The sequence below is a fragment of the Stegodyphus dumicola genome, chromosome X1 (assembly GCF_044657685.1).
Source record: "Stegodyphus dumicola isolate Sdum_Otavi_A_Nest chromosome X1, ASM4465768v1".
Classification (NCBI taxonomy): domain Eukaryota; kingdom Metazoa; phylum Arthropoda; class Arachnida; order Araneae; family Eresidae; genus Stegodyphus; species Stegodyphus dumicola.
In genome coordinates, this window is record NC_140780.1 from 148,772,347 (window position 1) to 148,790,598 (window position 18,252).

The 18,252-nt window shown below is 32.9% G+C and overlaps 1 protein-coding gene across 3 annotated transcripts in view; it reads right to left on the reverse strand.

The window, feature by feature from the left end:
- The window catches only part of LOC118195278 (sodium-coupled monocarboxylate transporter 2-like), a 53,156-nt gene that overhangs the window by 21,562 nt on the left and 13,342 nt on the right, over nucleotides 1-18,252 (reverse strand). For 2 of the 3 annotated variants that reach the window (XM_035366559.2, XM_035366560.2), the window contains exons 3-7: nucleotides 13,050-13,115; nucleotides 7,105-7,156; nucleotides 6,943-7,010; nucleotides 4,869-5,023; nucleotides 2,976-3,116 (exon numbers count right to left, since the gene is read on the reverse strand). In XM_035366559.2, the coding sequence (XP_035222450.1) occupies nucleotides 2,976-3,116; nucleotides 4,869-5,023; nucleotides 6,943-7,010; nucleotides 7,105-7,156; nucleotides 13,050-13,115 (482 nt within the window). The remainder of the gene's footprint in view (nucleotides 1-2,975; nucleotides 3,117-4,868; nucleotides 5,024-6,942; nucleotides 7,011-7,104; nucleotides 7,157-13,049; nucleotides 13,116-18,252) is intronic. The other variant, XM_035366561.2, reaches the window with a different exon arrangement.

The following is an 18,252-nucleotide window of genomic DNA, read 5'->3' on the forward strand; positions in this document are numbered from 1 at the left end:
ACAATTACGGAATGCCTTTCTACGAAATTCCGCTGCAGAAATTCTAGTAATGTGATAAGTGGCGAAGCTATTCTACGGTATTCTTGAAGAATCCTTGGAGAAAATGGTTATAAAGATAAAATTTTAGAGACCTTATAAGGTCAAGAACGTAACACAAAGTTGTGCTCCGTACTTCAATTGATCCAATATTGAGAACAATTACATCAAATTGCGTCATATCTGTATATATATGTGTGTGTGTATGAAAACAGAAACTGAATATTTCAGATGTAAAGTAGTGCTGCTGTCTATCAATTACATTCTTAACATTACGAATCATTAGTTGTCAAAGTATGTTTCTAGACAGCTATTTATTAGAATGAATTACTTAAAACCGAACATAAACTAAGTTACCTCCTCCAATTTCGATACGTTTTGAATCATTGCCATTGTGAACTAAACTGCAACTGCAAAGCGTAAAATGAAAATGAGCATTATCTACGAAAACATGACGTGCACAGAACTGTCAGTAGAAATTAAAAACCAGAAAAATCCTGTTTGACTTACATGTCAGCAAAGAAGTTGTGCGTATGGAAACTTGCGACAAATGAATAAAGTGTTATTACTGCATTACACTTTCATGCTTTAAAACTTCTAGATCAAAGAATGCATCATGAAAGTCAGACTATCGAGAAACGTCAAATGATTTAATCTTCACTGTGATGTACATTTTCACAAGGATAGCATCATTCGGAAGCTTTTGGCTTAAACATATTTAGATTTTGTCAGACTTAGCTTTTTCGTCGGACCTCGCCTTTTGTGATGATTAGCTATCATCCAAAAATCAAAGCTCTAATTACAGGATGATTATTTGATTATGTATTCTCCATTCATAAAGTTGACGTGATATTTTTTAAAAGCACCCCTTTAATTTCTTACCAAGACCGCTCTCGACAATATAGTAGTTAGTAAAGATTGACTGCTAGCCCAAAAATAACGTAGGTTCTTCTTCAGCGTAAAGCTTGGCTACACATATATTGCTCTTTACTCTACTGTCGCGAGTGCAAAATCTTTCTATAGTGCACCATGGACAGGGCTCTCCGTGACAAGCCGGCTAAATGACCAATGGGTGAGGCCATTCCCAACAAATGCCTAAAAAGTAGATGTCTGGCCACTGCATTAAAATAATATCGTATCAGGATGTATTCAATGCACTTGGTAATTCCAGAAGTAGCTTTTGTAAATTTAAATACTACAAATCAATACTGAAAATTTATTGCAGTAACTGTTATTTTTATCTAGCAACAAATCGTCTATCAGATAATTAAAAAACGTGCATTTTTAAATCAAGGTTAAACTTAATTCCCACTTCGAAATGCATGACGAAAAACCAAACACTTATGAACTTAAATTCTATGATTAAATAGTGCACTATAACTTTGTACTATTTCATCACGGAATTTGGAGTTTACGGTTTTCAATGCGTTTTGTTGAATACAGAATGGCATTTCAGCTATTTTATGGAATTATAAATAAAGTTCGTTTTCTTTTCTCTTCGAGTCTTTTAATATTTCTAAAAGCATTAAAATGCATTTTACTTGTTATTAAAGGTCAAAAGAAAGCGAATCAGGAAACTGAAGCAGGAAGTACTGCGTGTTCAAGAACAACAGACCAAAAGTTTAAATATATTTCTTTCACAATGTCACGCGCAGTTGATAAACTTAATATCAGTTAAACAGTTTCTTACTATGCGAAGCAGAGAGAAATTCTTAAACTTTCATTATGAACGTTAACTGCCGAATATTTCCTAGGGTAAATTAAGATCTTTTGGCAAAGGGGAAGTTTTAGCAAAAGTTTGGTGATGAGCTTATATACATGTTCAATTTGATTTACGAATAATTTGATCACAAAAAATATATCATAGATTAAATAACTGAAAATATATTATTAATTATATTATTAATTATATTATTAATTTTATTAATCTTAACATACATTAGTCATATTTCTTACATCGGATTCGACTCGAAATTTGCAAATTTTTCTTTGCCTTTCTCTGCTTGAGGCAAGTCCGGTTGAACGAAATATTTTTCTATTTTACCATTAAAAATGTTGTTATCCACCTCGAAAATTATATCACACGCACTACTGTTCATAGCACTTATTATTCGGCCGGACATATTCATTCTATGGTAGAAATGAAAAACTGTATTTCATTCGTAAGAGCGAGAGAGGTAACAATTTGTGATTGTTCGGGATGTTTCCTGCAATGCCGAGTAAAATTTGCCACGCTCAGACAAAAGCGTTAAAGGCCGCTCATAGCCAAAATCTGAGAGAATCAAGCAATCAGTATTAGCCCTAGAAATGTCCTATATCATTACCTAATACCCTTACCCTATTTTTCGAAACGTAGCTTGACATTTACGTTTACTTCGTACGATAGACCTAATTAAATTGCACGATTTTTACTTGGCAATATATGCAGCTGACATAAAAATGCAATTTTAAATTCAGTTTATACTCAGGTTTTGAATTTTAGCGGAATTTTTGACTCACATCTTACTTTCAATCTTATTCAATGATCGACTTATATTAAAAAATATATGATAATTATTTTGCTTATAAAGTTTAGCAAACTCTTTTAACTACGTGCCCTCCTCAGTACAATAGTTTTGCAGTGTATATAAAAGCATAATAATTTTCAGAAGGTACGGAATTTGCTTGAAATACTTAAAGAAATGAAGCAGAGTAATTGCAATAATTGGAGGTGGTAAGGCAACAAGAATCAACGTAATATTTAATTTGCAGGCTTAGTTTCGAAGGTTTAAATATAGAAAGCTGTTCTTCAGCTGAAAGGGTGCAAACATTTTGCAATACTGGTGCATGTATATTACGAATTTTCATGAATATTATGCTAATTCTTGTTGCTTTACCACCCCAGTTATCATTATTCAGCATGTTATTTTAAATCAAAATGAAACACATTTTAAACATACGTCTTTGCACGCAGAAGAGTGGGAATTGTTAAAGATCTTTGGATCATTGCTTGGCTTACGGCGTAGATACTCAGCCAAGTGAAGAAACCACCAATTGTGAGTGACCAGATCGTGTGCCGAACGGTGGGATCAGGATTGATGCTGAAAGAAATAATTTATATTAATACAGCTGATATAAAAGACTTTTACTAAAGTTCTCATGTAAATTTTATATAAAGTTTTAGTATAAATAAATAATTTTAATAGATTGCCTTATTATTCTAATTTGCTTACATGGAACAGAAATTACAATTTTATGAATAATTGATAAGTTACCAAGATCGGTAACTAGTTTCTATGTTAAGCGATAATAACTTAAATTGGAATCAAAGTCTATGTCACACAGATTAGCCTTAATATTCATGTTGCAATATATTGTTTATTGCATTAATATCTAACAAAATCTGACATTCACCTTTCATAAAATTGATATTATGTGGGTGTTAATGCAAAAGACAGGCATAATGTCGGTTTAGAGAGGAATGCAATCATAAATGGCTTTGTTGACCATTTGTGATTGCCATTCCCATTGCCATTTATGGCTAAATCATAAATAATGCACTATTCAGAACCTCGTGTTATCTTTTTTATTTTTGTTTTTTACATTGGTAATGATTGTTTCAATTATTTAAGAGACAAGAGAATCTTTTCAGGTTACACAACTGAATTCGGAGATTGGAATAAATTACCAAATTAAAATCTAAGCATTAATGGAAGTTTCTTGGTAACTTCAAATGCATATGTGCCAGAATACGTTTTCTTTTGAATTTTATCTGATGATTTTTATTATTTTCACAAAAAAAAAAAAAAAAAAAAAAAAAAAAAAAAAAACATATTTATTGTTTCTGCACTAAGTTTTGAATGACAATGTGTGAGCATGCCGTAGATGTCCGATGCTCTTAAGATAAATTCAAGACTTCTAAAGTAAAAAAAGGAGTGAGAGAGAAGAAAAGGAAAAAAAAAGCAGTTTTATGTATACCATCTTGAGTAGTGGCGACAGAACTACATATTAGACTAGCTAAATAATAGAACTTACACTGATATATTTTTCTAAATACTGTCTTGCGGTAATACAAACAGCGGCAAAATTAGATAACGAAAGGAAATATGTGGGGAGATAGGTTTCTTGTTTTACTTTAAGAGCAGATACTACAATTCTTTACATCACTTTTGTACGTAAAACAATTTTAATTTTGATAATAGAATGTAATCACAAAGAGACAAATCTGGAGTATAGACGGAATTGTCCGATTCAATCAAAAGAGTCGCTGCATAAACACTGAATTATGTAAAAGTCAGCATAAAAAATCGAGTGCTTAATTTTAGACATTAAAAATCATCTGTTTAAATTTCAGAGTTAAGATTTCTTAGAATGGCAATAGAAATGCAGAGTTCTCGTGATAAATAAATGGGATGACCACAAAGCTATGAAAATACTAGTTGAGTACATTTGTTTATTTTTATCTGTCCTTCATGTAGTTTTGAAGAATTATGCTTGGGGAATGCAATGAATAATACTAAAGAGCTGAATAATAGATTCCGAATTATAATCAAAATAATGTCTTTATAGATAAAATGTTTTTATGTAATGCTTGAAAATGTTTTTTTTTTAAATTTACCTTATATGAAAGTTACATAACACAAAAAGTTGTACATTCATTTATTCAGCACTAAGATACTGAGAACATCGATCCAGGTATTATTACTTAATCGATTATCTTAATTTCCATCACATATTTCGTTTTGGAATATTTCAAATTTGTTCTTACAACAATCTAAGTTTTTAGAGTAAAATTACATACTAAAAAACAAAAGTACGTACAGTGTAACATCACAAAAGTAAGAACTACATACTCTAAAATCCCAGTTCTTTCAGAATTCTGGGCTTTAGTCCATACTTCTTGAAGACCTCCGACATCCATGGAACCTTTGATTATTACCGTGAAAAGAGCGCCAAAGATTATTATAGTCTGAAAGACATCAGTCCATACAACAGCTTTGATACCTCCCTAAGAGAGATAAAAATGGGAAAAAATTATTCATAAGTAATGGAGTTTTTCTGATAAAAAATAGTAACTTTAACAGTTCTCCGAAGCTCAAATCTTATACGCAGTTAAAACTATGATGAGTTTGTAACCAATTTACACCTAGGTTTGTCTTGCTGAATTTAAATATTTCAATTATTTACAAAACAATGTGCTATTTTAAAGCTAAACACCCTCTCTGTCTGCACTACAACTAAACCATTGACTCACCAACTGCACACATACTGTCTATTTTCTGGCCTTCTGTGGATGGATTCAGCCGCAACAAGTTCTCAGTAAGAAGCGGCGAAAGCTCCAGTAGGCTGCAGTTTAGATTTTAAAGATTTAATTTGAAACTATGACGCATGACTTTCAATTTGCACAGCTTTCTGGTCTGAGCGGAAATTGCGACATGAACCAAGAAAGACAGGATAGAGTTTAACTCAAAAAACAGCTGTTAACTAAATTCACCAATAATTGGATGTTTGATCGTAGAAAAAAAGGGTAAGATTTCAGTTTGAATATCACATTAAATTTTGAGGACAGATGTTTATTATTCTGTTATCTACATAAAGGCCTGCTGTAAGATGCAAGTTTTGAGGTCTTTAATATAAATATTTAGTACTCTAAGCTCCGTATCTTTATTGGGAAAATTATTTTCTTTGTTGCTGTTGTCATATATGGAACAACCATCCAGTTTCAAGGAAATTTAGAGAAAAATCAAGGTACCATTGATTAAAATGTAGCTGATTTGTTGTTTACAAGCTAACATAATCATTACTGGAATATAAATTTCCCAGTAAACACTTGCAGACAACTCACACTTGAAATATGGAGTTATGTGAAATTTCATTGTGAACATATTGTAACTTTTATTATATCTTATAAAACTGCGTAATGAGAAATTATCAACGGTAGATAATCCAAAATAAGACTTCATGCTCAAGACTTCATGCTGTGTTTCTAAAATAAGATTTTATTCTCTATATAAACCATTGCATCACGCAGAAGTTTCAGTAATTTTGTAGAGACATTATGTTATTTCAAAGCAGGAGTCATGAATAATGAGCAATGCCTTCGCCGGGACTCGAACCACGGACCTCTCGAATACGCGCCGAGCGTGATAACCACTACACCACGAAGGCATGCTAAGAAGAAGGCGGAAGAAAAAGCTTATAATTTTACTAAAATCTGGTGTTTAATTTCTGTAATAAGAGTAAAACAGGGTTATTCTAAATGCATTAGCATTTCTGATTTTGATGTATGTTTTGTTCTGTTTGCAAAACCATCCTGACATAATGGAAGAGCGTTCTATTTGTTTGGTAATAATTTCATTTTTAAGCAGATTTCCTCATTTCACAGACTCTGGTTATAAAACTATCACGTGATCGCGTTTGCTGCTACTAAGAGACAGCTATGCGATTTCAACAGTATGCAAATAAATATTACACTGCAAGGTTTAGTTTAATTAAGAAGCTATTTTATTACATGAAATATTTTCAGCAATTCTACTTTCGATCAACTCCACCAGAAATACAAATTAAATTATTTTAAACCAAAATCCAGTATCTAAAAGAATATTACTAGATCCTACGTTTTCGATTAACATCATTATATGAATATAGCTCTGTTGCAATATATATGAATAAATATTCTACCAAAAATACTATATTAAAATAATACAAATAACAAGTACTAGTAAATAAAAAACTTATTAAATGAAAATGGAAGTAAATCATATTTTCAAAAGCGAAACCTCAAAAATTTCAAGTGGAACACTTAACATTTCACATAGAACTGAAATGCTAAAGCACTTCTTGAAGGCTAAATACAGATATGAAGTAACTTAATAACACGAACAAGTAATTTTATAATAAATGTAAGATTAAAAACAATAATCTTACTATTGTTGTGTAGAATGTACACACCAATCCAATAGACAAAACGCAAACCCATAAATGAAGTCCAGTCACTAAAAAAGAAAATTAATAGTTATGCTGTAAATTAAAGTAATATTAATTTACACATTAAATACAAACAATTAATAGCAGTGATTTTTTCTTTACCTTGTGACAGCACAAGTGATGGAGCGTAGATTACAAATGCTGTATACAACAACTGCAATATTGAAATGAAACAACTTATTACACGTATATTATATGCTTATATGTATATTATATGTATATATGTAAGTAAAAAATATGTAAATCTCAAAAACTATAATTTAAACTAACTCTAAACCCTTAGTTCGTCGTCTCTGTTCTAAAAATAGTAATGCTTTTTTCTGGATGGCGTCATTTCTAGATCTATCGTATGACTTGCATAACGCTGATGACGTAGCTGATTCGAAATTTTAATATGTAACATAAAAAATATGTAAATCTAAAAATTATAAGGCCCAAATTATATGTAAATCTAAGAATTATAAGGCCTTTTGAGGCACAAATTACTTCATTTTTTGAAAAAGTGTTTGAAACATTTTTATAATATTTCTTTATTGATGAGAAACCTCTGACATTAAATTTATGAAAATAATGCAAATTTTCCGTTTTTTTATTTAAAACTGTTTAAAAAAGTTTTAATTAATTTTTTTAATTTAAAAGTCCCGTTGGGACATTATTTTATTCATATAAAATGGTGCTAGTAATGAACAGGCTTAATAAAAGTGAAAATTTTTAAAGTTAACCCACTTAATAATTTTAATTAGAAACATACTATCTCTTAGAACAGAATAATCCTTTTTACATAAAAATGTATTCATTGTGTCATAGAAACAATTCTTTTTTCCATTTACACAGAGGAAAATTTTACATAAGGAACACTGAGAATGTAGCTTTGATTCAATTTGTTTCCATGAACATATTTCACAGCGCTTCTGGATACAAAAACTCTATCAACGATTCCTTTATTTTGTTCTCTAATATCGCCAGATATCGAAAACGCCTGGTTATTGGTTTCGTTGCAGATGGTATCTCAGAGGGTTCAGTGGAAGAACTAGGTCTTCCTCGTTTCTCGGGAACAGTAGATGACACTGTAGTGAGTCCTTGTGTCACTCGTCTTTTATATTGAAACTAGCGGGCAAGCCCGCCAGCTGAGCGGGCTGAAGCCCACTTTTCATTGTTCAATGTTCATGAGATTCCATTGTAATTTCGCCGGTATTCGAAAGTTGGACCGAACTACCAGTGTTCAGCAATTTTGAGCGGTCTGGTCCGCTTTGTTCACCTATGCATGGAGAAGATATTGCATAAACGATACACATGCGTAAACGCAAGAAAACACCCATGGAGCCAGCCCGTTCGCCGGGATCGAAAGTTGGACCGAACTACCAGTGTTCATCGGTTTTGTGCTGCCTGCGCCCGCTTTATTCACATATGCATCCAGAAGACACTGCATACACGATACACATGCGGAAAATCACGAAAACACCCATGCAGGCAGCCCACTCTCTCGGATTCGAAACATGGACCGAACTACCAGTGTTCAGCGGATTTGAGCGGGCTGCGCCCGCTTTATTTACGTATTCGTCCATTAGATACTGCATACACAATACACATGCCTAAAATCACAAAACACCCACGCAGCCAGCCCTTTCGCGGGTATTCGAAAGTTACATCGAACTACCAGAGTTCAGCACTTTTGCTCGGGCTGCGCCCGCTTTATTCACGTAGGCTTCCAGAAGATTCTGCATACAGGATACACATGTGTAAAATCACGAAAACACCCATTATTCGCGTATACGTCCAGAAAATACTGCATACATGATAAATCATAAAAACACCCATGCAGCCAGCCCGATCGCCTTTATTCGAAAGCTGGACCGAACTACCAGTGTTTAGCAGTTTGCGCGGGCTGCGCCCGCTTTATTTACGTATGCATCCACAATATACTGCATACACGTTACACATACGGAAGATTACGAAAGCACCTATGGAGCCAGCCCGTTCGCCGAGATTCGAAAATTGGACTGAACTACCAGTGTTCAGCGATTTTACAGCTCAGGCTTTTTGCCAAGTGTAATCGCAAAAATTTTCGGGTATTATATTCAAACAGTAGATTCGTTATTAAAATTCCTTTTGATAAACTTTAACATAATCGCACACAAAGGTGCATCAATATATATATTAATGTAAGTAATCAATCATAATTATTTATAATAAGAAAACTTTCCATATACCATATCCGAGCAACAGAAATTCAATTTAAAACCCTGAACGAAAAAAATTTAATCAGAATTTAAATAAATAGTGTAATTATTATTTTTTTGCAAATAAAATTTCTTAATTAAAATTTAATTTAATATTAGCTTTATGCGAACAGAGACATTATATTAATGCAAATATATAATATATAAAACAGTGAATGATTACGTAGCTCAGTAACACAAATGAGCACGCTGATTTAAGCTATTAGACATATTAATTTGTATTACTCAAAGTTGCTTTTCTTATTCAGATCCAAAAATCACGAATTATTCGAAAAATGCACAAAAAATACGTATCTCGGCAACCGACAGTCCGATCGGCTCGTAATTTACAATCTTATAATTGCCAAATTTTGAAAAGAGGTTTGGTCTTTGTTCCAGACAGATTGGCAAATTAGAAGATTAATTAGCCATAATGAATAAAAATCCTCCACTACTTTAATTTCATCCCTGGCGAAAGGCCTTGACGATTCCAAAAGTCGTGCGGAAACCATCTCCCCCTCTCCGACACCCGTCGCTTTCGAATCGAAGGCCGTCAACCAAGAGTTAGGAAGGGGAGATAAGGTAGTAGCGCTTTTTTAACGAATCTTCTAATTAGGCTCCTAATTAGCAAAACAGTTTACAACGAACACTAACCTTTATTTGAGCATCCGGGAAGTGCAAAATTCAAAATTTGAACGAATTCGGTTAATTCTTTCAAGAGTTACATATTTTTGTGCATTTTTCCGGCTGAATTTCTCTAATTAAGAAAAATGCACAAAAAACACGTATCTCAGCAACCGGCAGTCCGATCGGCTCATAATTTACAATCTTATAATTGCCAAATTTTGAAAAGAGGTTTGGTCTTTATTCCAGAGAGATTGGCAAATTAGAAGATTAATTAGCATAATGAATAAAAATTCTCCACTACGTTAATTTCGTCCCCCGCTAATGGCCTTGACGATTCCAACTGGAAAACGGATACAGCTGCAACCCCTCAAAACCCGTCGCCTTCGAATCCCAGCCTGTCCACAAAGATATCGGAAGGAAAGAAAAAGGAGTATTAGGGCGTTTTTAATTACCCCGTTAATTAGGCTCCTAATTCGCAAATCAGTGCGGAATCAATTCCATCAGTCGTTTTATCCCCTGGCGGGTTTAAAATTCAAAATTTCAAAGAAATCGGCCGGTAAGTTCCAGATTTACCGAGTTTTTGTGCATTTTTGGGCTCAATTTCTCTAATTAAGAAGAATTAATATCTTGGGAACAAATAATGCGATCGGCTCCAAATTTAGAAATTTACAACTCATAGATAGTCAAATGAAGGATGCTCTTTGTTCTAGAGAGATTGGCAAATTAGAATATTAATTAGCATAATGAATAAAAATTCTCCACTACGTTAATTTCGTCCCCCGCTAATGGCCTTGACGATTCCAGCTGGAAAACGGATACAGCTGCAACCCCTCAAAACCCGTCGCCTTCGAATCCCAGCCTGTCCACAAAGATATTGGAAGGAAAGAAAAAGGGGTATTAGGGCGTCTTTAATTACCCTGTTAATTAGGCTCCTAATTCGCAAATCAGTGCAGAATCAATTCCATCCGTCGTTTCATCATCTCGCGGGTTTAAAATTCAAAATTTCAAAGAAATCGACCGGTAAGTTCCGGAGATACCGAATTTTTGTGCATTTTTCGGGCTAATTACCATCTTTGCTAATTAAAGTCGCACGAAGATGCGAATGGCCAAAATGGCGAGCTACGGACGTCCTGAATCCAACGGTATTCTCCGCTAAGCTCTACACCCAGCCGTTTCGGAGAAGATGAGGTTACAAACAAACAAACAGACGCGCACAGATTTTAATAGTATAGAGACAATGGCAGTTTCTTTACCATTCCGCAATATACTGTATATAAATGACAAAAGTGTCTTCCAAAATTAAAAAAAAAGGGGGTGCCACCATTTTGTTGATTTTATATTTCTATTAAACAAAGATATCAACATATCACTCTTGTCAATAACATTCATGTGGCTGTTGTAGTTCTTCACCATTAAACAGACTATAACATCGAGTTTGGAACATTCCTTTTGAATAGTACATGTCTCGGTTCCACGGTAATTTGACAGAAAGAATAGAAAATAACTGTCTGTCCATCTGAAATAAGAAATCTGCTAGTTTGTAATACGAAAGTCATATATATATCTGGCCAAAATGCCCTCTTTTCAAAGTTTTATCTTGGTCCAGAATTCTCAAGTCTTTACGATCGCTTCTTACTGAGTCACCTGCATTTATTGCAATAGATTTTAGATACCCGAAAATTCAATTGACAAATAAAAGTGATGAAAAAAGTGAAAAATGCGAATAAAGAACTTATAAATGAAAAAGATTATAGATAATTCAATGTAAAATTTAATCTTGACATTTGGAAGCTAAAAATATACCAAATAAAAAGAATCAATAAAATCTAAAATATATGATATTCATAAATCCAAGACCTTACAGTCCCAAGAGAGATTTTGCAGTCCCACAGGAAAAAAACTTTCTTTGCTCAAGAAAAATAAAAGGTTTGATTTTAAAAACTTAACACATATGAACTAAGATATACTTTTACATATAATGTATAAGTACTTATACTATATTATATGTATAAGTACATATAATACATAGGTATCATATGTATATTATTTAAATGTGTGTCTATATGTTACTGGCACAAACAAAAGGTGTTTGCCGAGAAATTAAAATCTAGTACAGCTTCATTAATCGCTTTTAAAAACGTTCAGTTCGAGAAACGATTAAACTAAGAAATTATTACGCATTATGAATAAGTAATATATTGCAAATAAATAACTTTTCGAGCTTCAACATTAGTACACTATTTTCACAGGACTAGTTTCGATGGTTTTACCGAACCACCATCCTCAGCTGCAAAACCGCAAATGAACAAGATTATAACGCTGATTCTTGTTGTTTGACTTCTGAATTAGTATTTATTCGGCGTGTTATTGTGTCTTAATTAGTACACTATATTAAAAAACTAATTTTTAATTAACAGAAAGAAAAAAGGTCATGTATAGAGATGTTTGCTCCTTGGCCGAAATTTGCCTTCAATTGGCAAATACGACTTTTCGAGACCTAAGATATTTTGATGTTCCAGGTAGCTACCATTTCCCACATAAGAAAGTTGCTTCAAATTTTGTAAAGCTTTGTAAGTCTCGATAAAGCTTATCATTTCCTTTTCCTCATTTTTACCTTCATCTTCATTTATCATACTCAATACTGACATAAGCTGAAAAGCCATCTTGAACCCTAGAAACTAACAGGAATAAATTAATGAAAACTATCAGAAATGAATTTATATTGCAACGTGCAGTGGACGGAAGTATAATAGTTAATAATGACAATTATGAGTTGAAGTTTATTTACTGCCTTATTATACAGCCAAATTTACCGTCGAAAGCGCATGCTTCACGTCCAATTAATACTTTTTAAACGAACCATGAAAACATTCTGTGTCATGAACGTGATTTAGAAATGATTTATGCTGTAAAATGAACAATGGATGCTGGACTAAACAACGTTATTTTTCGAGAACTTCATTCAAGACCAGGCGTAGCGAACAATACATGTGAGAAAACGATAGCTTCGGAAATGATAGATCTTGATTCTACTGTAATACTTTATGATTTACTCAAGTAAAATTATCAATATTTTTATATTTTTTCAGGAATTAAAATTTAGCCATATGTTAACGAGTAAATCATTTAGGTATCTGCAACACTTAATATTAATTTAATTACAGACTCTTTTAGTTTTTATTTTCATAAACGAGCACTTACTTGAGCTATTGTGGAAATAACGAAGCATGTTGTCCTCACGAGTTTGCTATACCTTTTCTCCAAGTACTAGATAAAAAAAAAGAAATATGCGTCTGAATATATCAATGGAAATATAAAACTGTCAACTCATTCGTACAGAAATTAGCAAATGAAAGCTATTTTCGTAGATTAAATATTAAATAATTGAAACCTAGCAGTATTCAACGTGACAAATGAGCGGAAAACTGAATCATTTTGACTACTGTTAAACTTCACGGGAACTGGACTAGATATACTACGGCTACTCACGCCTTTCTCAGTTATAATGTAATTGAGAAAACTTTTTATTTAAGTCATATTTTCCATGGAAAATAATCCCAGCTTGATTTGCAAGTAAATAAATTCATTTAAAACTTTATTTTAACTGCTTGTAGTTTCATTTGAACAATTAAAGGGCAAACAAGGATTAATGATGAAACTTTTATTATTATTTTCCAATGATATAAGCCCCTTTTCTTTAAAGCAAATTTTAAAAAATTGTTTTACATTAAAAACAATTGAATAGGAATGTTAAAATTTTTCCAGGAATTAAAACCTTAACTTTACAGAATAAAAGGATGAATAATGAATTTCATTAAGAACAAATAAATAAGCTCGAAATTGAATTTAAAAAAAGGAGGAGCAATTTTATCACTAATAAGAGGAAAAATGAGATGCATGATTGGGAATTTCGAATTTGAGGCTTCTGTTTATAATAAAAAGAATGCTTCTCAAAAGCATTATTGAATTTTTGCTGCCTAATTTCCAAACTTTGACATGGCACGGTAAACAAGAAACAGAAAAAATATTTCTCATCAATTCTGGAACACTTAAATTGTGTTTGTAAAAGGAATCACAGATACTGTTCTCATATGAAGTTACGGTGCAGTCAGTATATCTAATTATCCGTTTAGAAACTTTCGTTTAAACACGGCGTTTTTTAAAATTCCTTTTGACATTGATACACACATCCAACAACAACGAAAAAGTCTAATGACCTAAGTAGCACCCGAATTAAAACCTAGGCAACCTCGATTTTGTTTCGATTCCCAATGGGTTAGTGTTGATTTTTCAAGGTACCTAGTCGCAAAAGAAAGCTTTAATGATTCAACATTTTTATGATGGGTTTTCAGAATGACAAAAAACAAAAGATTTGAGATATTCTGTATCAAAAATGGTCATCCTGGAGGGCATGGTGATTTGAAAAGTTGCCTACTTTCTATGTGGCTGTATTTGGGTTCGAATCCCGGTAAAGTCATGGATATTTGCGAATCAGTGAACCAACCTATACACAGATATCGCAGATACGTAAGAAGGGTCATGGCCCTTTCCTTACGTATCTGCGAGGAAAAATATAACAGAGCAATAATTGCTGTGTCTGTAGAGAGATCGAATTCTAACCATTATATACTCCTATTTCATATCACTCAAGAACTGTACTGCAGATTATCCCCCATCAGATTTTTATAGTACATATAAAATACTAATTAGAACTTATCATTTCAAGACGAAAATAACAAATATTATGAGACGAATTACTGTTATAGGAAGGGATACCTGCTAACCGGAAGGTTAGCTAAATTTACAAAATCTGCATGTCGTAGCAATCACAGTAAAACGCATCTTAATTTATTATACCTCAATGGATTCAGTGTGAGTTAAAACGTCATAAAAAGTGCCTAATTGCCCCTGTGATGTGAAGAAACTCACATAGGTACCCATTTGCGCAGAAGAATATTATGCACATTTCATTAGACTTTTATACTATGAAATCTCAGCTCTCAAAGAAATATTTGGGACATTAGTACAGCTCTAAACAGGAAGCATGTGATGACTACTATTTCCAATGACAAAAGATGTAGTACATGTGCTTGTGTGGGTGAATCTTCGCCGCATGGTGGCTGGATTCAACAGTCCAAACTTATCCGATTTCAAAAGCATATTTTAGCTGAATTAAATTTCTTCCCATCCAACCACGTAAAGGTAGGATCAACAGTCAGCTTTTTGAAACAATTTGGTTGCAAAATAGAAGATGTAAGTATTAACAGCTACTGGCCTAAGAAAGGTTTCCCATTAGAAATTCTTAAGTTTAGACCCAATAATTTCTTTGGGAAACACATTAAATCTAATTTAGTTAATCTTTAGTAACATCGATTAATTCTTCACTTTTAATAGGAAACAAGTTTAATTGCAAGGCTTGCTCAGTATCGTAACAATAAATATTTGAAAATAGTGATTTAATATCAGATGAAATCACAGCTGCATTCGGGAGTAAGGAACTACTCTTATATGCGCCCTCAGGCCGCCAAATTTCTCGCCAAACATTTTTGCTGAGAAATTCCACGGTGCCATATTACTACCTAACTATTTTGTCTACGTTTCGAACTTTAAGCCTAAAATGTCTCCAAAAACGCTGTTTTCGCACATGCAAAAACCACGTTTTGAACACACAATTTAAGTTAAAAATCCGAAACGAAAACAAAAAAATTTAGATAGCGAAAACGTAAAGTTTCTAACCAAAAATATTTGACAAGAATACATGTACACAGCGATATGTTTTGACTTAAAAAAAATCTACGAATTGCCCAATCTAGGCTGCGAAAGAATCTACGAACTACGCACACCTCGCTTTAATAAATTAACATAACAGGAATAAATTTCAAAGAATACCAAGTACACAGCGCTCTGTTTCAACTTTAAAAAACATCCCCGAATTGCGCAATCTAGGCACCACGCACTAATCAACAAAATAAACTAAAATAAATTTCAAACAATTAAAAAAAAACAGCAATGACGACAGAAATTCATACGAAAAAAAAAAAAAAAACAATGAACATAACGTTCTACAAAATAAGAACAAGAATAAAATAAAATACACTTACCATGAATGAATGCTTTTTCGAACAGCAGAAATACCAATTTCATGCCACCTTTAACATGCCGCCACGTAATCACTATCGTATTTATATAACAGCCAGACACACTATCCAGAAAATTCATACTATGGTTCACAAATGAATGTTCAAAACCTTCTTTGGTTGATCTTTACATTATGGTAACTTGGCGTTTTTTTGGCGAAAATTTGGCGACCAACTCTCCTACAGCAACCCTCTATTTTTTTTTCCCGCCGCCATTTTGTCTTCACGAAGTAAAGACATGTTTCTTTTCTTTTTATCTACTGAACACTTCTTCCAACAATCTACTAGCCGAATTACACTTATGCTAGAAATTTTATCTAACAAAACTGCTTAATCATGACAAATATTCACTGAAAAATTGGGAAAAAGTGCACAATACCATACTCCTTACGCGTTTTTCAAAATAACACATACACATAAACCATGTACACGCCGACTTATTTTTACTTAAAAAAACATTCCAGAATTGCACAAAAATGGCATTGCGCACACTCTTCACTATATCCATGTACACTGCTTTTTTCTCATAAATTAGAAAAATTTCACGAAAATACATGACAATTTTCTCAATCTTTAAACCCGGTAAAAAGAACATATATGAAATTACCTGATCGCGAAAAAGTATTTACCCTTTCCAAATATGAACATTTCCACATATAAAATAAATAAAATATCCAAAAATTTTTACCTCTAAATCATCTATTACATTATACACGTCACCAACGAATTCATACCGCAAGCATTACAAATACTTAGTATCAAAAATTTAAATTATTTCCATGCACGTTTACTTCAACTTAAACGTGTACCAAATTCCTACAAACATAAAATTCACAAAATAACTATCATTTAATTAAAATATCACTAAACCATGTACACGTCGACTTATTTTTACTTAAAAAAACATCCCAGAATTGCACAAAAATGGCATTGCGCACACTCTTCACTATATCCATGTACACTGCTTTTTTCTCATAAATTAGAAAAATTTCACGAAAATACATGACAATTTTCTCAATCTTTAAACCCGGTAAAAAGAACATATATGAAATTACCTGATCGCGAAAAAGTATTTACCCTTTCCAAATATGAACATTTCCACATATAAAATAAATAAAATATCCAAAAACTTTTACCTCTAAATCATCTATTACATTATACACGTCACCAACGAATTCATACCGCAACCATTAGAAATACTTAGTGTCAGATATTTAAATTATTTCCATGCACGTTTACTTCAACTAAAACGTATACCAAATTCCTACAAACATAAAATTCACAAAATAACTACCATTTAATTAAAATATAATTAAATTCAAAAACATTACTTAAAATATAAATGAGCACATACATTAAATTAATACATATATAAATACCCATTTCGAATTCACTTTAGTTACGGCCATGGGATCCAAAAATTCAAAAGCCAAATACAAAATTTCCAGATTTTTTCCCGATTTCCCCCCTTTTCCGATTAAAGAACCGTAATTCGTCCATTAATATCACATGACATATCCCATGATCTCTCATTTCCCTCACACAAAATAATGCGTAATCGGAACTGAGTACTGCTCACATTATTACCAAATTCCCAGGTAGTAACCTTTATCGCCTCCAAAATGTCGCCAAACTACCAGTTACCATATTGTAAAGATCAACCCCTTCTTTTCCTAAATCCTTGTAAGATTTCCAGCCATCCGAACAAATAGTTGTACAAGGCTCAATCCACTCTTTAATACACTGCATCAGCGTTTCCTTACTTCTATCATGCACAGCCACTAAAAATAATCTCCCAGACCCTCTTGCAACCACGTCTCTCATTGCAACATAGGCCATTTCAATACACGCACGACACACGAATCAACGAGCAATTAAAACACTCCAGCAAAAGAGTATTCATCGTCAAAAAGGTTGCCATACAACACACGCAATCGCGCCAAAAACCAGCGCAGAACACATACCGCCACATTTGGTGATCTAAGGGCGCATATAAGAGTAGAGCCGTGGGTAAATATTCTTGAGTTTGTTGCCATATTCAAAGGAATACTTAGTGATGTAAGGAAGATATGGATAAAATTTTGTAATTAAATATTTAGCTAATGAATGGGAGGCAGTTCTAAATTCCAAACTGTAGGACGAATTGGTATGCCAGTTTTGGGCGCTTTAGAAAGGGCTTATATTCTAGAACACTAATAGATGAAATCAGAGATTTCTGCAAACCGGTTGCGAAATTTTATTATCTTTTTATTGAGTTCACAAGCAAT